Here is a 22,788-nt window from a genome sequence, read left to right as displayed (position 1 = left end):
ATATATTTTATTCTGAGACCGTTAAAGGAGGGACATATTAAAATGAAATGGTATTCATCTTCTATGTCATTTCTACAGAGAGGGCAAAATCTTAAATTGTGAGGAATTTCTCTATGTCGTCCAGTTTCAATTAACAGGTTATGTGAAGACAAACGTATTTTGACAATTGCCTTTATATTTAACAGGAAAAGGCTTGCTTAAGTAAGGTTGCAGACATACATAGTCAATAACATGTTTATACAATGTGCATTTGGACGAGGTTAAAAAGAAAGACTCACAATCTTGCTTAAAAATGTCTAATAGCCGTTGTTTTACTAAGGCCAAAATGGTTCTAGTATTAAAATCACCCTGCGCCTGCCAGTACTCGGCCAAGCCAATGGCACATAGTTCCTGTTTAACTGAAGCTACCCAATTTTTACAATGTGGATTTGATTCACAGTCTATGTACATATCTTGATAACATGCACTTAAAATACAGTTATTGGACCTCAACAATTTACACCAGTACTTGAAGATTCGTATTTTACGCAAAATGAGAAGAGGAAATCTACCAAGTTCAGAATAGATCATTGCGTTTGCTGTAGATTTACGAACTCCTAAAATATTTTTACAAAAGTCTAAGTGAATTTGTTCGATATCAGGCGCCTTGTGAAAAACCCCACACCTCGCACGCATAGTTGGCTACACTGCCAACGTACGTGTCAAAAAGAGACAGCAAGGTACAGATTTAATAACATTGAATTACATGATCTTTTAAGAGAAAAAAGTGCTTTCCTACACTGTGAAGCTAACTGTTTTTGTGTTACAATGAAATTTCCATTGTAGTTAAGTTTAACACCTAAATACGAAAAAGAATTTACGCACTCAAGTTTGGCACCATCATGCTGCCATGTTTCGTTTTCCTGTAATACAGAAGAGTTTCTATAGTCAACAGCATTGGCTAAAGTCAACCGCAGAAATATATAATATTAAAGAAAAAATCGAACTGTGAATGTTTCAGTTTTAATATATTATTTATTACAGAGCTGACTGCCAAAAGAATGTAATTTCCTACATCTATCAGAATAATTCTATGTATCTGACAACACGTCGTCGACGATGTTCGTAGAGGTTCCAATTGGGAAATTATTTGCAGATAACATGCGGTTGATAACATCAGAGAGATCCGAATGTTTAAAATTTGCTTTATGTTGGAAATCGATAAAATCAGAGAGATAACACCAAATTAAATCTCTTGTAAATCTTCAATATACTCATCTATCGCAGACTTCACTATTACTGCTCAAATGTCAATATTGGCGATTACAAAAGTGTGTAGGAAATTAATTGCTTCGATTGTCAGATTTTCACATATTAATCAGGTTTTTAAGAAAAAATGAGAATTATTCATTGAGTCGTTGTTGAGAAAAAATAATATCAATATTCCTGGTATGGGGATCGGGTCCGGGACCGGATGCGGCGTACACGAAATCACGGGGACCCTCACAGTTTAGTGTTTTGGGGATTTTGTATCGCCGTATCTATCACCGGAAGTTGTTTCTGTGTTTAGTTTGGAGAAGGAAGTTGAAAGGATGCACGTGTCCAACATGTTCCCCGACTGAGCTGGTCTACTGTCGCCACAAAGCTGTTCCCCATGCTTAAATTCTTAACAGTCGTTTTAACATTTGTAACTGAAAAAGAATTTCTCTTGCGTGAAAAAAAACATGCAAATAACCAGCCCAAATTTGATCTGACCCTCACATGGAAAATGTCGGAACAAGTACGTGTAACTGCACCGACGGCGAAACTGCACGTGCACTGAAGACTTCTGAAACATATGGCATCTTTTACAATTTATACCACGAAAAGTGGCAATTTGAAAGGTGAATGGTCCTGTCACAGACTTGCACTTTGAATTAACATACATGTAATTTCTAAATGGTCTATTTTAAGAAAATTAGCAAAAACTTTCATTAACAAACCCCAAAATGTATTGACAACAATGATCATGACGTCATGGAGATCATCAATATATATTTGGCAAGTTACTGATCCCACACTGAAAGTATCTTCTTACAAAATATTACCCTTAATATCACTGATTTGGCCACAAGTCATACAAATTGACACATGGGGCCCTCCTTTCATATTTGCACATGGTGTATTTCTTGGTCCCCAGTTGTGCCAATTCAATCTACATGTAGTCTGACCAGGAAAACAAAATGGCTGACGGGCAGCGATCTTGGATTTGGGCAGCTGAAGTTTGTAATGGCTGTTTCTTGAGTATATGAATGATATAATTTCTTAAAATTCACATGAATTGAATGTTTCCTGTGGTTTGTAGTGGTGTGCATTTAATTTTTAGCCTAATTAAAAAAAGCTTGAATAGCTAAGCAGAAAACCAGCTTCAAATTTGTCTTGGGAGTTTGTGGTTGAAGTTTGTTTTTGCTATTTCTGGAGAAGTATGTGAAATGATTTCTCTCATACTGCATTTGTTCCCCCTTGGTCCCTAGTTTTGACCGTTGGATTTTGAGCTTGATCCAGAATACAAAATTGCCATGAAAGGTGGGTATCAGAGACATATAAATTATACACTGTATATATGTCTCTGGTGGGTATACCCCTTGGTCACTATAATCATGTCTATTTGATTTGAGTTTGAAAAAATCAACAGCCGAAAGGCAGCCATCTTTGATTTTGACAGTTTAATTAAGTTTGTTATTACTGATGTTTTTTTTAAGAAGAATTGGAAGATTTTTTTATTAACTTAATATGTAGATTCCCCTTTGTCACTAAAGAAAACAGAATGACTCACAGTTGGCCATTTTCAATTTTGTCAATTTTGTTATCGTAATTTCTCTGAAAATTTTCGTTTAATCATTCTTTATAGTCCATATGAAGGTTTCTCTTTTTAGCAAATTATTAAGAGAAAAAAGGGTCAAAGTACAAAGTAATTATGGATAGATTCCAAAGTACTTAAAGGGAACTAGGCCAAACTAACTGGAGTTGTCCAAGGAAAATTAGGGGAAGCAATATCTATATAGAAAATGTACTATGGTCATGAATCAAAAGAAAGAAAATGTCCTTGTAGGTAATGAACTAGGACATGGTTGGGAATGTTTGAAAAAGTTGTTACAAATACTCAGACTGACATCAGTCATAGAAATCAGAAGTCACCCAGCTAGTCGAGATTTATTATGAATGCTGGGAATGAAAGTGAACTCGTACATGTACACCGCAGTGCAAGGGAGACAATTGCACTTCAAACCAGATATAGTAGTTATATATCAAACCTCCTGCAGTACTGTCCATATAATCTATAAAGATGTGTGTAGAATTGAGTGTTTGATAGAAAAATAACAAGGCTATGAACAAGTTGTGTAATTATGTGTATCAGTAAATTTATATCGGAGTTGAGATGCGTGAGCAGTAAATTAACGATATATACTCTGCTGTCATTAGTGTGTTAATTTTGTAAGTGAGGTTTAACATTAGTTTAATTGTGGGCTCGAAAACAGATTGAACAGAAAAAACATTTTTATTTCACTTTTTTAAAAGGTTGGAAAAAAGGAAAACAATGAATTAAGACGGATGTCTTGGACATAATGGTTCCACCACAGGTGAAAGAAATGCTTGATGATGACAAAATTCCAACGGAGGCGATAATGTGTTTAGTGGTTGAATGTGGGAGCGGACAAGTCACCAGCTCCACAGGAACCAAATTCATCAGACTTGTATTACTGTCTTCTGTAGGGGAAGTGGGTTTTCTGGTCTCTTCACTGTGAACAACTCCAACATCACTGCTAGGAACATTGTAAGTATTTGTGAGATGAGTCAAAGGTCCTCTGTGTACCGGTAGATTTACTCTAAATTTGTAGGTGTTCAGGTAGATTTACTCTAAATATGTAGGTGTTATAAAGATTTACTCTAAATTTATAGGTGTACCGGGGAAAATGCATGCATTATATGTTTCTTATTGCTATTTCTCATCGTTCTTCCTCAAATTTCGCACTGTGTATAAAAAAGACAGTATTAGTTAAATTTTGTACTGATCAAGAAAACAAAATAGGTTTCACATAGGTTTATCAGATTTTGAATCTCTTTGAGCTCGGTCAGTTGAATTTTTTCAAGATTTTTCCATACAACCTGCCAAATTTCAGCAGCAAAATATGATTTAATTTATGAATTAAGCCACTGTTTCAATTAAATCCCATGAAATCTCCATGATAACCTAAAATAGCTTTGAAGTAAATTGGACCAAGAAGGTTAACGTTGCATGCAAAAATATATACTTTTAGTAACTATATCTCTTTGAAATATTATCTGGAAATTTTAAATATCCACTTATGAGTCCTCTATATTTCTAATGACTACCAAAATAGTAAACTGGGTAACAGATTGAAATTACTGGTCGATAAATTTTGTTTAACTTACAGGGCATTCAGTTGACCCTTGACTTTTAGCAATTTCAGAAGTCAAATAATTATTTCTTGGAAATTTAAAGGGTCAAAACATATGTCAGATTGACAAGTCCGTTCCAACCCAAGAATCAGATCTCAATTTGAGGAGTCAAAAACATACTCTCAAGGGTCTACTGGATGCCCTAACTCAAATCAAAACTAATGTACAGTATTTATGAAACTTATATTAGTGCATGTGGTTACCTATTGTTAATTGCGTAACCTGCAGTGTACACTTATTTGTATGTTACCATATATTCCTGCCAAAATTTAAAGTAAAAATTCTCATGAGTTTCAGATTTTTATGAGATTTATTGTCAAACAAATTTAAATAGCAAGTTTAAAATCTGAGAAAAAAAAAAAAAGAAATAAAGAAATAAAAACCGACATAAAACCACATGAATGTAAATTTTTCCTAATTTCCAAATTTAAATTAAGGATTTGGTTTGTGAAATGTACAATTTATATTCATGAAGATCTAGGCTAACAGCCACTGTGTGATATTTAAGTTCATCAGTATATATATATGTATGTAGTGTTCACAGAGAAAAACGCTAAATTAAACTTGACTGATATTACATACCTGTACTCACCTGGGATAGCGTACCTGTGATTGCTCTAATGTAATCGGATAGATGTATCAACATAACTATGGTTCATACCTGAGGGTCTTCACCACAGATTTATGACATATTGTAACCGATTTCTCGCACAATTATGCAGAAACATTCTCGCATAAAAAAGTCCTGTTTTCCGCACCTGAATTTTTTTCCCTTGTTTATCTTGCAGACAGATGCTGCAGAATCTATAGGGCTCCTTCTCTCAGGTAGGTGCACTGTCTATTACTTCTCTTTGATTTACTTCTGCACAGAACTGATAATTGTTTTTCATTATAGGGTTATAAATTGGGACAGTCTTGAGAGGTTTTATAGGGTTCGAGAGTATATTTAGTTCGAGAGTATATTTAGATCAATGCCAGTAGAGTATATGTGTCTGGTAAACACGATCAAAGATAATATATTGGATTGGAATTGCAGCTAGCTAGGAGAAAAGGAAGTCAGTGAACAAGTATACAAACTTGTGTTTATAAGTCACTGGAGAGAGTAGAGAAAATTGGCCTTTTTACACAGGTTGCCTTTATATTGAGGTTGATATGCAAAGAATCAAAAGAGATGACCAGGATTTTTATGTCACCTGAAAAGCATGGCTGACACCTAGGGATCGTCACACATTGTCAACCTTGTTGACTATGTTGGCAGTCACTCTTCAGTTTTATAGTTTTTTTCCCTAACACTTTGCCACATCTATTTGTAACTTAGTGTGTGGCTTTGTCATAATAAATGAACCCCATGTCAATATTTAATTTTTTGTTGGAGTTATTGCCCTTTGCACATAGAAAATTCTTGTAATAAACAGTATTTATTATATTTTGCTACCACTTGCTACATCTTGTAATAAACAGTATTTATTATATTTTGCTACCACTCGCTACATCAATTTGTTACTTGGTATATTGCTTGATCATATAAGATTTCAGATCAAATTTAAACTCTGTGTAAAAAATCAGTACTTTGCTTGAGTTATATGGTCCATTACAACACTGCAAATTTATATAATTAACCATTTTCCTGATTTTTTTTTACTATCACTTGCCACATCAATATGTAACTTAGTATGTAGCTTTGTCACAATGAATTACAGATTGAGTTCAAGTCTTTTCTCAGTATTCCTTTTTTGCTGGAGTTATTGCCCTTTGCAGAAATTCTCGTCTGTTTTTACAGACACTTTTTGCTACGTTTGCTACATCAATTATTACTTGGTATGTGGCTTTATCATATTAGATTACAGATTTAGTTTGAAACCTGTGTCAGAATTCCATTTCCTACTGGAGTTTGAATCCTGTGTCAGAATTCCATTTCCTACTGGAGTTTGAATCCTGTGTCAGAATTCCATTTCCTACTGGAGTTTGAATCCTATGTCAGAATTCCATTTCCTACTGGAGTTTGAATCCTGTGTCAGAATTCCATTTCCTACTGGAGTTTGAATCCTGTGTCAGAATTCCATTTCCTACTGGAGTTTGAATCCTGTGTCAGAATTCCATTTCCTACTGGAGTTTGAATCCTGTGTCAGAATTCCATTTCCTACTGGAGTTTGAATCCTGTGTCAGTATTCCATTTCCTACTGGAGTTTGAATCCTGTGTCAGAATTCCATTTCCTACTGGAGTTTGAATCCTGTGTCAGTATTCCATTTCCTACTGGAGTTTGAATCCTGTGTCAGAATTCCATTTCCTACTGGAGTTTGAATCCTGTGTCAGAATTCCATTTCCTACTGGAGTTGTTGTCCTTGGCTTTGCACACAGATGATTATCACAGTCAACAGTTATTCATTCTTTTTTCCTGCTACTGCTGGCAACATCAAATTTAATCTTTATATGTGGCTTATCATACAGATAGTCTTTATAGACAGGTTTTGTTACAGGTGGCCTCTATTGAAAGGGTTTTAATATATTTAGATGGCCTTTATAAGTAGGGCTTTATGATACAGAGTTGTACAAAGTTGTGCTATATGGAGTTGATCTTTATAGACAGGGTTATGTCATGCATGTATTTTTTCAGGTGACTTTTATAGACAGGGTTTATAGACATGGTTTAATTATACAGGTATTATTCAGGTGACCTTTATAGACAGGGTAGGTAATGCATGTATTTATAGAGGCGACCTTTATAGACAGGGTTTGTAGACAGGGTTTAATTATTAATGTATTTATATAGGTGATCTTTATAGACATAGTTATATAATAGAGAGGTGACCTTTATGGACAGGGTTTAGCTACCCATGTGTTTATTCAGGTGACCTTTATAGACATGGTTTATACACATGGTTTAATTATAAATGTATTTATTCAGGTGACCTTTATAGATGGGTCTAGCTATGCACATATTCATTAAGGTGACATTAATAGACAGGGTTTAGTTATGCAGGTTTTATACAAGTGACAGAGCTTTGTTATAGAAAAACGACCTTTAAAGCAGGGTTGTGTTAAGTACATTTATACAGGTGGCGTTGATAGACAGGGATTTGCTATATACAGTTGGTCTTAATATATAAATTTTTTTTAATATACATGTGACCTTAATAAACATGTTTTAGTTTCATATAGGTAGCCTTTGTAGAAAGAATTTTGATATATATATAGACGTGACTTTTATAGGCAGGGTTTTCTTATATGAATGTAATCTTAATGGATAAAGTTTTGCTATATATAGGTATTTTTATAGACAGGGTTTTGCTATATATAGATAGTCTTTATAGACAGGGTTTTGCTATATATAGATAGTCTATATAGACATGGTTTTGCTATAAACAGGTGTCTATATAGACAGGGTTTTGCTATATATAGATAGTCTTTATAGACAGGGTTTTGCTATATACAGGTGTCTATATATATATACAGGGTTTTGCTATATATAGATAGTCTTTATAGACATGGTTTTGCTATATATAGATAGTCTATATAGACATGGTTTTGCTATAAACAGGTGTCTATATAGACAGGGTTTTGCTATATATAGATAGTCTTTATAGACAGGGTTTTGCTATATACAGGTGTCTATATAGACAGGGTTTTGCTATATATAGATAGTCTTTATAGACAGGGTTTTGCTATAAACAGGTGTCTATATATACAGGGTTTTGCTATATATAGATAGTCTTTATAGACAGGGTTTTGCTATATACAGGTGTCTATATAGACAGGGTTTTGCTATATATAGATAGTCTTTATAGACAGGGTTTTGCTATATATAGATAGTCTATATAGACAGGGTTTTGCTATAAACAGGTGTCTATATAGACAGGGTTTTGCTATATACAGGTGTCTATATAGACAGGGTTTTGCTATATATAGATAGTCTTTAGAGACAGGGTTTTGCTATATACAGGTGTCTATATAGACAGGGATTTGCTATGTATACATATGGTCTTTTATGCAGGTATGATTGTATATGTGCTACATTATAAAGTTACTAAGCATTAAAGTTACTAAGCATTGAACCTTGATATGCAAACTTAGGTAAAGAGTTGATGTGAAGGTCAAGGTCATATATCTATTTTAAGGTCAAAGTTAAGACAAGGTTACCGCTGGGAGTGCTAAATAAAGAAGCAATAAATATTTTGGCTATCAGATACATTTGCATGGGAGAGGAGGTGGTGTGTTTCATCTTCACCTCTGCCAAGTTACCATTGCCAGGCAGCCAGTATATTAAAACATGTGTTGCTTGTAATGATAGTCTATATGTCAAACAGTAGGGATATTTTGAAAGTTCAAATATAACTCTTATCTTATTTTATCTAATCAGTAAGCATAAATCACTTTTAAATGATTACATAGCATAAAAAATCAATTTCCTTTGAAAATTGGAAAAAATCATTGAATACGCATCACCATGATTTTCTTTTCATTCTCGAGAGTTAGGGAGTAAGATCCCATCCTAGAAGCATATAAACAGATATAAATACCCTGGTCGTGGAGGCATGCATTACGAGTAAGTTGGAGATTAAATGTGTGCGTATGCATGCATGTGTTTCATTCTGATACAATCTAATGGAGTTTGTGTTTGGGGATTACCTAGTACTATGGGTTTTTTAATTCATCTCCATTTTTTGATAGCAGGCACTTTCAGTTACACTTGGTGGTAGGACAGTTTAAGCGTGTAATAGTCCTGTTCAGTTGTACAGGTGTCTGTGGAAGGAGATTGAAGATGTACCGGTCTGTTTCGTTTCAACACTGAGGAATCGTAACCATGACAGCACCTTCTCAATATAGTAATTTTTACTCCAGTTTATCAACAAGTGAGTCATGATCTAAATAAGAATGGAAGACTAAAAGCTTCAATGAATGGCATGAAATCAGCTGTTTGTGTAAGTGGATTGTACGGTAATATTGCTTAGTTTAAAATATCCAGTTGTGTTCATTATGATATTTTTGTCAGTGACGACTCGCAGGACAACTGACAACTGAGTGTCATATCTGTAACCATACAACATTGTACAGCATACAACATTAGGATATTTTAGTCAGTGACAACTCGCAGGACAACTGACAACTGAGTGTCATATCTATAACCATACAACATTGTACAGCATACCACACAGTGCAATCAAGTACACCCCTAGTGAAAGAAGTACAACTTGTGTAAAAATATAAACTGTGCTGAAAATGATCAAACTGGTGTAAAGATATTGACCAAGTGTAGCGAAGTACAATTCATAGATAATTCATATGCGAAGTAGACTCTGCATTGATATAAAAGACAACTAAACAAAGTACAACTACGGGTTAATGAAGTACAACATTGCTGTGATTTTAGATATCGCAAAGTACAACTACGGGTTAATGAAGTACAACATTGCTGTGATTTTGGATATCGCAAAGTACAACTACGGGTTAATGAAGTAGAACATTGCTGTGATTTTGGATATCGCAAAGTACAACTACGGGTTAATGAAGTACAACATTGCTGTGATTTTGGATATCGCAAAGTACAACTACGGGTTAATGAAGTAGAACATTGCTGTGATATTGAATACAGCAAAGTACAACTACGGGTTAATGAAGTACAACTCTATATTACAAAGCACAATTTCTTTGGCTTCATAAAATCGTGTATGATATCCCTGATGACATTTTAAGTCGGGAACTTCCTCGTCAAGTGGTGATTCTTTCCTGTGATATTCTGGCGGAGTTTTATTGAAAGCAGCTTGGAGATGAGTTTCGGACCTTATAACTTCCCCCAGGATACAGCCATGCCTTATCAACTGTGTACTGATGATATACAGGAAATTCTGTGGGTAAGGAAAAGTGATTTCACAGAAACGGGGAAATGGATGGAACGGAGTGAGTTATACTAGGGTGGAGAAGAGGAACCAGTGGAGAGAGTGATATACCGAGAGTTAGAGTCTGTGTGTCAGGAAAGGGAAAGATATGGACTATAGGGGTAAGGGGTCCACAGGATGGGGTTTGGGGAGTTTGTAGGGAAGGGAGGAAGGAAGGGGCTAAAGAGGGCTATATAGGGAATAGGATGGTGAGAGCAGGAGAGTGGGGAGGAGGTTGGAGATTTGGTATAGAGTATAGGGTTAGATGGACAGGAGAGTGGGGAGGAGGTTGGAGATTTGGTATAGAGTATAGGGTTAGATAGACAGGAGAGTGGGGAGGAGGTCGGAGATTTGGTATAGAGTATAGGGTTAGATAGACAGGAGAGTGGGGAGGAGGTTGGAGATTTGGTATAGAGTATAGGGTTAGATAGACAGGAGATTGGGGTGGAGGTTGGAGATTTGGTATAGAGTATAGGGTTAGATAGACAGGAGAGTGGGGAGGAGGTTGGAGATTTGGTATGGAGTATAGGGTTAGATAGACAGGAGAGTGGGGAGGAGGTTGGAGATTTGGTATGGAGTATAGGGTTAGATAGACAGGAGAGTGGGGAGGAGGTTGGAGATTTGGTATGGAGTATAGGGTTAGATAGACAGGAGAGTGGGGAGGAGGTTGGAGATTTGGTATAGAGTATAGGGTTAGATAGACAGGAGAGTGGGGAGGAGGTTGGAGATTTGGTATAGAGTATAGAGTTAGATAGACAGGAGAGTGGGGAGGAGGCTGGAGATTTGGTATAGAGTATAGGGTTAGATAGACAGGAGAGTGGGGAGGAGGTCGGAGATTTGGTATAGAGTATAGGGTTAGATAGACAGGAGAGTGGGGAGGAGGTTAGAGATTTGGTATAGAGTATAGGGTTAGATAGACAGGAGAGTGGGGAGGAGGTTGGAGATTTGGTATAAAGTAGGGTTAGATAGACAGGAGAGTGGGGAGGAGGTTGGAGATTTGGTATAGAGTATAGGGTTAGATAGACAGGAGAGTGGGGAGGAGGTTGGAGATTTGGTATAGAGTATAGGGTTAGATAGACAGGAGAGTGGGGAGGAGGTTGGAGATTTGGTATAGAGTATAGGGTTAGATAGACAGGAGAGTGGGGAGGAGGTCGGAGATTTGGTATAGAGTATAGGGTTAGATAGACAGGAGAGTGGGGAGGAGGTTGGAGATTTGGTATAGATCATAGGGTTAGATAGACAGGAGAGTGGGGAGGAGGTTGGAGATTTGGTATAGAGTATAGGGTTAGATAGACAGGAGAGTGGGGAGGAGGTTGGAGATTTGGTATAGAGTATAGGGTTAGATAGACAGGAGAGTGGGGAGGAGGTTGGAGATTTGGTATAGAGTATAGGGTTAGATAGACAGGAGAGTGGGGAGGAGGTTGGAGATTTGGTATAGAGTATAGGGTTAGATAGACAGGAGAGTGGGGAGGAGGTTGGAGATTTGGTATAGAGTATAGGGTTAGATAGACAGGAGAGTGGGGAGGAGGTTGGAGATTTGGTATAGAGTATAGGGTTAGATAGACAGGAGAGTGGGGAGGAGGTTGGAGATTTGGTATAGAGTATAGGGTTAGATAGACAGGAGAGTGGGGAGGAGGTTCGGAGATTTGGTATAGAGTATAGGGTTAGATAGACAGGAGAGTGGGGAGGAGGTTGGAGATTTGGTATAGAGTATAGGGTTAGATAGACAGGAGAGTGGGGAGGAGGTTGGAGATTTGGTATAGAGTATAGGGTTAGATAGACAGGAGAGTGGGGAGGAGGTTGGAGATTTGGTATAGAGTATAGGGTTAGATAGACAGGAGAGTGGGGAGGAGGTTGGAGATTTGGTATAGAGTATAGGGTTAGATAGACAGGAGAGTGGGGAGGAGGTTGGAGATTTGGTATAGAGTATAGGGTTAGATAGACAGGAGAGTGGGGAGGAGGTTGGAGATTTGGTATAGAGTATAGGGTTAGATAGACAGGAGAGTGGGGAGGAGGTTGGAGATTTGGTATAGAGTATAGGGTTAGATAGACAGGAGAGTGGGGAGGAGGTTGGAGATTTGGTATAGAGTATAGGGTTAGATAGACAGGAGAGTGGGGAGGAGGTTGGAGATTTGGTATAGAGTATAGGGTTAGATAGACAGGAGAGTGGGGAGGAGGTTGGAGATTTGGTATAGAGTATAGGGTTAGATAGACAGGAGAGTGGGGAGGAGGTTGGAGATTTGGTATAGAGTATAGGGTTAGATAGACAGGAGAGTGGGGAGGAGGTTGGAGATTTGGTATAGAGTATAGGGTTAGATAGACAGGAGAGTGGGGAGGAGGTTGGAGATTTGGTATAGAGTATAGGGTTAGATAGACAGGAGAGTGGGGAGGAGGTTGGAGATTAGGTATAGAGTATAGGGTTAGATAGACAGGAGAGTGGGGAGGAGGTTGGAGATTAGGTATAGAGTATAGGGTTAGATAGACAGGAGAGTGGGGAGGAGGTTGGAGATTTGGTATAGAGTATAGGGTTGGACAGGAGAGTGGGGAGGAGGTTGGAGATTTGTTATAGAGTATAGGGTTAGATAGATAGGAGAGTGGTGAGGAGGTTGGAGATTTGGTATAGAGTATAGGGTTAGATAGACAGGAGAGTGGGGAGGAGGTTGGAGATTTGGTATAGAGTATAGGGTTAGATAGACAGGAGAGTGGGGAGGAGGTTGGAGATTTGGTATAGAGTATAGGGTTAGATAGACAGGAGAGTGGGGAGGAGGTTGGAGATTTGGTATAGAGTATAGGGTTATATAGACAGGAGAGTGGGGAGGAGGTTGGAGATTTGGTATAGAGTATAGGGTTAGACAGGAGAGTGAGGAGGAGCTACTTGTTTCATTTTCTGAAATTCTCATTTATTGTTGTAATGCTTTGACTTTTGCTAAACTTCAATGATGAATTGAAGAATTGAAGTCAATTTTAAAACAGTTATTGAATTGTTCTGCAAATAATAGAGGATTAACTTTCAAAGATTTATTTAAGTTACATAACACAGCCATAAAATTTCAGGTCATAGTATTTACTGAGCCATTTTAAAAAGATAGATTATGATTTCTCTACAACACACAGAATGGGAGTGTTGGTGCCACTGGTGGTATATTTATAGCTTGTAGCTGATAAAGAGGCTATTTTAACAGACGTAAAAAGTGTTTAGTTTCAGGAATTACACTTGGTATTTGTTTATTTTTAGACCAAAATGATTTGTTGAAATGTAAGCAGAATATTATCTTTTATTGAATATAAAACAAAATTGTTACTTTTGACCTTCAATCTTGCCAGATGATAATCAAAATCCAATCAGGAGTAGAACCTGATGATGTGATGTTAAGTGAACATGAGATATCTTGTAAGTAAGCTTTTCATGCCAGACTCATTTACAGAGTGATCATTACATTATACCCTACAAAGGGTAGGGCGATTATAATTATCGTATTCAACCTACTAAATATACCTTACAAAGGGGAGGGCGATTATAATTACCGTATTCAACCTACTTAATATACCCTACAAAGGGTAGGGCGATTATAATTACCGTATTCAACCTATTAAATATACTCTACAAAGGGGAGGGCGATTATAATTACCGTATTCAAGCTACTTAATATACCCTACAAAGGGGAGGGCGATTATAATGACGGTATTCAACCTACTAAATATACCCTACAAAGGGAAGGGGGATTATAATTACCGTATTCAACCTATTAAATATACTCTACAAAGGGGAGGGCGATTATAATTACCATATTCAAGCTACTTAATATACCCTACAAAGGGGAGGGCAATTATAATGACGGTATTCAACCTACTAAATATACCCTACAAAGGGGAGGGGGATTATAATTACCATATTCAACCTACTAAATATACTCTACAAAGGGGAGGGCGATTATAATTACCGTATTCAACCTACTAAATATACCCTACAAAGGGGTGGGTGATTATAATTACCGTATTCAACCTACTTAATATACCCTACAAAGGGTAGGGCGATTATAATTACCATATTCAACCTACTAAATATACCCTACAAAGGGGAGGGCGATTATAATTACCGTATTCAACCAACTAAATATACCCTACAAAGGGTAGGGTGATTATAATTACTGTATTCAACCTACTTAATATATACCCTACAAAGTGGGTGGGCGATTATAATTACCGTATTCAACATACTTGATATACCCTACAAAGGGGTGGGCAATTATAATTACCGTATTCAACTTACTTAATATACCCTACAAAGGGGGTGGGCGATTATAATTACCGTATTCAACTTACTAAATATACCCTACAAAGGGGATGGCAATTATAATTACCGTATTCAACCTACTTAATATACCCTACAAAGGGGATGGGCGATTATAATTACCGTATTCAACCTACTTAATATACCCTACAAAGAGGAGGGGGATTATAATTACCGTATTCAACCTACTTAATATACCCTTACAAAGAGGAGGGGGATTATAATTACCGTATTCAACCTACTAAATATACCCTACAAAGGGGATGGGCGATTATAATTATCGTATTCAACCTACTAAATATACATTACAAAGGGGTGGGCGATTATAATTACCATATTCACGCTACTAAATATACCCTACAAAGGGGATGAACGATTATAATTACCGTATTCAACCTACTTAATATACCCTACACAGAGGGAGGGTGATTATAATTACCATATTCAACATACATAATATACCATACAAGGTTTGAGGTGGCTGATTTATAATTACTACATTTAACCTAATAAGAAAACCTGCCTGCAGAAGCGCAATCCAACCCCCCACCCCCCCCCACCCTTTTTTTCAGGAAAAGAGGACTGGTGTGCTTATCAAAACAATTAAAAGTTCCTTACCTCGCTGATCTGTTAATATAATCTTCAGTCTATAATCAAAGACTCTTAGATTGTTTTCAGGTTACCTAAATATGTTGATAGGATGGTAAAACGGGCAAATTGAATTAGAAATCAAGGTCACTTAAAGGTGGGGTGTTAAATCACCTCTGCGTTTGTAAAGAGTCCGTTGTGAATGCACATGCAAAACATGCCTAATGTCCATATCCTTGGGATGAAATAGACACAGGTGATAGATGTTACTGTGTACTATATCAGAAGGAGGGATGGGAGGGAGTGTGCATGCTCTCTATTTATAAAACTGTTCTTTATATAAATTGAGATATGTGAAGGATCTTGAATGTAATCTTTGGCGAGAACCAAGTCTGGCACATCTAGCTGTCAATCTCCCATGCAAAGTGCAGAAAAACACTTAATTCTAAATAGGTATACATTGGGAAGTGTGCTCTTCACTGAGTTGTTAATGTTCTATTGGTATTAAGATCGAGAGCTGTGATTCTATTAAATGATTAGGTACAGTACCTCATACAGAAATCATATATTCTTATATATCACAGATATCTCTTATATATCACAGATATCTCTTATATCACCACAGATATCTATTATATATCACAGATATCTCTTATATCACCAGATATCTCTTATATATCACAGATATCTCCTATATCACCACATATATCTCCCATATATATCATCATCAATACCAGATCATATCTAATATGATCATAGATTTTACATGTATTTCCAATGCCATAGATATCTCTAAGATATTCACAGATATCACCAATACCCTAAATCATAGATTTTACATGTATTTCCAATGCCATAGATATCTGTAAGATATTCACAGATATCACCAATACCCTAAATCATAGATTTTACATGTATTTCCAATGCCATAGATATCTCTAAGATATTCACAGATATCACCAATACCCTAAATATTGTTTATGTTAAAGATATCCCTAAAACCACATATATCTAATATCATCAGAAATATCTCAAATACCATAGATATATGTCATATCATCAGAAATATCTCCCAAACTATAGATATTTCTAATATTATCACAAATATCTCCAATGTTACAGATACCTCTAATATGGTTACAAATATCTCTAATACTATAGATGTCTCTTATATCATCAAATGCTATTGATATCTCTAATATAATCAGAGATATCTCCAATACTATATATATCTGATATCATAACAGATATCTCCAATACTTTATATCGCTCATATCATCATATATATCCAATGCTAGATATATCCAATACTCTAGATATCTCATATATGATAACAAATATATCCAATACTATAGATATCTAATATCATCAGAGATTTCTCCTAAACTATATATATTTCTAATCTAATATCAAATATCTCCAATACTTAAATAATAGATTTCTCTCATACCATCAGATATATCTCCTAAACTATAGATATCTCTAATCTAATATCAAATATCTCCAATACTGTAGATGTCTCATCCCATCAGAGATATCTCCAATACTATAGATATCTCTCATACCATCAGAGATCTCTCCAATACTATAGATATCTCTCATACCATCAGAGATATCTCCAATACTATAGATATCTCTCATACCATCAGAGATATCTCCAATACTATAGATATCTGCCATACCATCAGAGATATCTCCTAACCTATAGATATCTCAAATATAATATCAATACTCTAGATATCTCCAATACTATAGATATCTCTCATACCATCAGAGATATCTCTAAACTATAGATATCTCTAATATAATATCAAATATCTCCAATACTATAGATATCTCTAATATAATATCAAATATCTCCAATACTATAGATATCTGTCATACCATCAGAGATATCTCCAATACTTTAGTTATCTGTCATACCATCAGAGATATCTCCTAAACTATAGATATCTCTAATCTAATATCAAATATCTCCAATACTATATATATCTGTCATACCATCAGATATATCTCCTAAACTGTAGATATCTCTAATCTAATATCAAATATCTCCAATACTATAGATATCTGTCATACCATCAGATATCTCCAATACTATAGATATCTGTCATACCATCAGATATCTCCAATTCTATAGATATCTGTCATACCATCAGAGATATCTCCAATACTATAGATATCTGTCATACCATCAGAGATATCTCCAATACTATAGATATGTCTCATACCATCAGAAATATCTCCTAAACTATAGATATCTCTAATCTAATATCAAATATCTCCAATACTATAGATATCTGTCATACTATCAGAGATATCTCCAATACTATAGATATCTCTCATACCATCAGATATCTCCAATAACTATAGATATCTCTAATATAATATCAAATATCTCCAATACTATAGATATCTGTCATACCTATTAGAGATATCTCCAATACTATAGATATCTGTCATACCATCAGCGATATCTCCTAAACTATAGATATCTCAAATGCTATAGATATTGGAGATATCATCACAAATATAACAAATACCCTGGATATATTTATTACAAATATCTTTTATACCCGATATCTCTAATATGATATACATAGATATATCTGATATTATCGTACTTATCCCCAATACCATAAAAAAAATATCATCAATATAATAAAAGTATCTAAAATATAACAAATATAAATGTATGGAAGAATAACTCTGCAAGTAAAATAAGATTTGAATTTTGGAATTGTTCTACATACACTATATAACATTTTGATAATTTAGAAAAAGGATTCAAGATTTTTAACATGCATTACAAAATCATGAACCAGTATGTAACATGACAGGAATAAACTTCAATGTGGATCAAATTGATATACATGGATATCTTTTTCATTATAATGTGTTTTTGTACCTGACAAAAGTATAAAGTTAAATGACTTGATGATTTCTTTTATTTTTGGTTCAAAAAAATTTGCACTATCTCAAGTCTGTGCAACTCTTTTTTTACAATTGTCAATACATCTTGTATTTTGTAATACCCTTTTAATTAATTTTTGTTTTTTACATATATCTCCTGCTTTTAATAAAAAAACAACAACTTTAAATTGGAACTGATGTATTAATGTAAGATGGAGTTCTTCCCCTTTATATGCTGCAAGTTAAAGACATTTAATGCAAAAATGATTATACATGTAATTGATGATTAAATAGGCAAGAAATTCATTTTGCTTTACAGATATGGGTGATCACCTGCCTGACCTCGTGGGTTTTCTCCGTATACTCCTGTTTAAGTGTGAATAAAATAAGTTTATATAACTTTTTTCACAACTGTTGTAATAGAAATAAAGTTAATATTTTTACATTGTACCTGACTAGTGACCACTGTATTTCATGTGGTAAAAATATTAGAGCTAGAAACATTTTTTTTTTCAATCCAAACCATAGTCTCATGAACAAAAAGGCTTATTGTATATATAGTGATATTGGGCTGAGATATGCTGGGATGAAGGGCTAATAAGTTTGTTCAAATGAATGACCTTTCATGACCTGCTTTCAGTATCTGTCATGGATCTAATATCTTAAATTGTACATTTTCTCATTATCAAAAAGCTCATTGCAAGCTCAATGCTGGGGAAGGAGGTTACTAATATTTTTCAAATGAATGACCTTGACATACTCTCAAGGTCACAGGGGTCAAATGTGTTAATTTGTTTAATGTCTTATAACATCTTCTAATAGCTGCAGAACTGATGAGTGATACAGGCCTGTGTAATTTTTTTACAGCCTTACTAAAGTAAATATGTAATTTCTATAACTAAAATCTCAATTTAAATGTATTTATTTGTTAATTTTTTATTTGGATATTTTATATGCAAAAAAAGAAAAAAAAATGAATAATATATATGTTGTTTTTTTCCCACAAAAGTCTAAATAGGGCTTTACTTCATAATAAAGAAAACCTTTCTTGACAATATGAGGGATTTTGTGGGTGGGCAAATGGAAATCTCTTAAAAGCCTTGAACATGCTTGCATTTGATTTGACATCAAGTTGACAAGGCGACACTCTAGATTATAGAGATAACTGGCCAATCGGTGTACCTGACCTAATACTACAGATGTACTATAGTATCTCACATACATACACACAGTACATCAATGGATCTTCCTCCCTCTCCAATACAGAAAGACACACCCCTGTCGGCTCGGGGGCGCAAGGGGGACACTGGATCTCAAAATATGAAGTCATTTTGGAAGTTTGGAGATGCCCCCGGAAAGCGAAGTCCAAAGGAGGGAGAGAAGATGGTAGGCAGGATTATCAATGGTGTATGTATACAGATCTGTGTACTAGATGGAATAGGCTTAAAGGAATAATCGTGTCATACAACCATAAAAAACAGGTGTACAATGATGGTAGTGAGATTTGATACTGTATCACAATGTTTGTTTACAGTATGTATAGATAATTTTATCTCTGAACTGTAATAGGCTAAACAAAACTGTATATTTGTGTACACTTAGGTTACGATACAGTAAAATTACCTCGTATATAGACATTTATTTTTAAAAACATTGAAAAAATTCAATAGATAACATCTTTTTGATGTGAAGCTTCAGCTTTAAAAACTTAAATTGTTTAATGAACAAAACAGGGGTGTCGAGGTGGGGAGGGGTAAGCTTAAAGATTAACTCTTTATGGTGATATTTATTGTTGTTTGGCCTCTCTATGATGTTTTCTTGATTAGAACAGATATAACAAGATAAAAAGGAAAAAGGTATCTTCTACATGTACCCCCTCACCTTTACCACTACTGGACCTAAAGCTGTGTTTGTACAGCAGTCACACAGACGAACCATGTTATTTATGTTTATCTTACTGACTCGGTTACGATGAACTTTAGATACTGTACACACGTACAGGGAAGTCATTCAGACTTCCCACCAGTCATAATTCTACTTATACTCTTGTGTTTAGTAATTGACATAGTAAAATGTACCGGTTTGTGTTTCTGGGAAGCTGATGTCCTCACTGGGAAAAATACTTTTTAATTGATATAGATGGCATGAGATGGGCATCCCGAATGTTGTTTAGTGAGGTAGTCACTAACTACTACAAGGAGGAGACTCTGCCTCAAATTGACACTGGTTGTTCATAGGCCAATACACCCAGCTATAACCAGTTGTAAAATATGGGCAGATAATACACTGTTATATGTCCTGGCTGTATAACAAAGTAACATTACACAGATAATACACTGTTATATGTCCTGACTGTATAACAAAGTAACATTACACATATTATACTCTGTTATATGTCCTGGCTGTATAACAAAGTAACATTACACATATTATACTGTTATATGTCCTGGCTGTATAACAAAGTAACATTACACATATTATACTGTTATATGTCCTGGCTGTATAACAAAGTAACATTACACAGATAATACTGTTATATGTCCTGGCTGTATAACAAAGTAACATTACACATATTATACTGTTATATGTCCTGGCTGTATAACAAAGTAACATTTCACATATTATACTGTTATATGTCCTGGCTGTATAACAAAGTAACATTACACATATTATACTGTTATATGTCCTAGCTGTATAACAAAGTAACATTACACATATTATACTGTTATATGTCCTGGCTGTATAACAAAGTAACATTACACAGATTATACTGTTATATGTCCTGGCTGTATAACAAAGTAACATTACACATATTCAGACCTGCCAACTACTACTATTTTATAGTAATCTTTACTATTTTGTGGTGGTCGTTACTCTTTTTTCTCTCGAAATAGTAGCAAATTACTCTTTTTGATGCAATAGATTTGGCAAGAATTGTTAAGAATTACTCTTTTTTGCTCAAAAATGGGCCAAATTACTATTTTTGAATTTGAAAGGTTGGCAGGTCTGCATATTATACTGTTATATGTCCTGGCTGTATAACAAAGTAACATTACACATATTATACTGTTATATATCCCTGCTGTATAACAAAGTAACATTACACATATTATACTGTTATATGTCCTGGCTGTATAACAAAGTAACATTACACATATTATACTGTTATATGTCCTGGCTGTATAACAAAGTAACATTACACATATTATACTGTTATATGTCCTGGCTGTATAACAAAGTAACATTACACATATTATACTGTTATATGTGTCCTGGCTGTATAACAAACTAACATTACACATATTATACTGTTATATGTCCTGGCTGTATAACAAAGTAACATTACACATATTATACTGTTATATGTCCTGGCTGTATAACAAAGTAACATTACACAGATTATACTGTTATATGTCCTGGCTGTATAACAAAGTAACATAACACATATACTGTTATATGTCCTGGCTGTATAACAAAGTAACATTACACATATTATACTGTTATATGTCCTGGCCGTATAACAAAGTAACATAACACATATACTGTTATATGTCCTGGCTGTATAACAAAGTAACATTACACATATTATACTGTTATATGTCCTGGCCGTATAACAAAGTAACATTACACATATTATACTGTTATATGTCCTGGCTGTATAACAAAGTAACATTACACAGATTATACTGTTATATGTCCTGGCTGTATAACAAAGTAACATTATACATATTATACTGTTATATGTCCTGGCTGTATAACAAAGTAACATTACACATATTATACTGTTATATGTCCTGGCCGTATAACAAAGTAACATTACACAGATTATACTGTTATATGTCCTGGCCGTATAACAAAGTAACATTACACATATTATACTGTTATATGTCCTGGCTGTATAACAAAGTAACATTACACATATTATACTGTTATATGTCCTGGCCGTATAACAAAGTAACATTACACAGATTATACTGTTATATGTCCTGGCTGTATAACAAAGTAACATTACACATATTATACTGTTATATGTCCTGGCTGTATAACAAAGTAACATTACACAGATAATACACTGTTATATGTCCTGGCTGTATAACAAAGTAACATTACACAGATTATACTGTTATATGTCCTGGCTGTATAACAAAGTAACATTACACATATTATACTGTTATATGTCCTGGCTGTATAACAAAGTAACATTACACAGATTATACTGTTATATGTCCTGGCTGTATAACAAAGTAACATTACACATATTATACTGTTATATGTCCTGGCTGTATAACAAAGTAACATTACACATATTATACTGTTATATGTCCTGGTTGTATAACAAAGTAACATTACACATATTATACTGTTATATGTCCTGGCTGTATAACAAAGTAACATTACACATATTATACTGTTATATGTCCTGGCCGTATAACAAAGTAACATTACACATATTATACTGTTATATGTCCTGGCTGTATAACAAAGTAACATTATACATATTATACTGTTATATGTCCTAGCTGGCTGTATAACAAAGTAACATTACACATATTATACGGTTATATGTCCTGGCTGTATAACAAAGTAACATTACACATATTATACTGTTATATATCCCTGCTGTATAACAAAGTAACATTACACATATTATACTGTTATATGTCCTGGCTGTATAACAAAGT

General features: G+C 34.9%; 1 protein-coding gene across 3 annotated transcripts in view; it reads left to right on the top strand.

Annotated features, from left to right (window-relative positions):
- Nucleotides 1–3,719: 3,719 nt before the first annotated feature.
- LOC117344361 (RNA-binding motif, single-stranded-interacting protein 3-like) overlaps nt 3,720–22,788 on the top strand; it is a 261,555-nt gene continuing 242,486 nt past the window's right edge. Inside the window, exons 1-2 of one of the 3 annotated variants that reach the window (XM_033907099.1) lie at nt 3,720–3,793; nt 5,229–5,265. Coding sequence is in view for 2 of the 3 variants with exons in the window: in XM_033907097.1 (XP_033762988.1) it covers nt 19,427–19,492 (66 nt within the window). In the remaining variant the exon portion in view is untranslated. Of the gene's footprint in view, nt 3,794–5,228; nt 5,266–19,366; nt 19,493–22,788 lie in introns of those variants that run through there. The other 2 variants (XM_033907097.1, XM_033907098.1) reach the window with 2 other exon arrangements.

Source organism: Pecten maximus, chromosome 15 (genome assembly GCF_902652985.1).
Source record: "Pecten maximus chromosome 15, xPecMax1.1, whole genome shotgun sequence".
In the NCBI taxonomy this organism is placed as follows: domain Eukaryota; kingdom Metazoa; phylum Mollusca; class Bivalvia; order Pectinida; family Pectinidae; genus Pecten; species Pecten maximus.
Note: the sequence above shows the minus strand (reverse complement) of the source record. Positions and strands in the feature narration are given on the sequence as shown.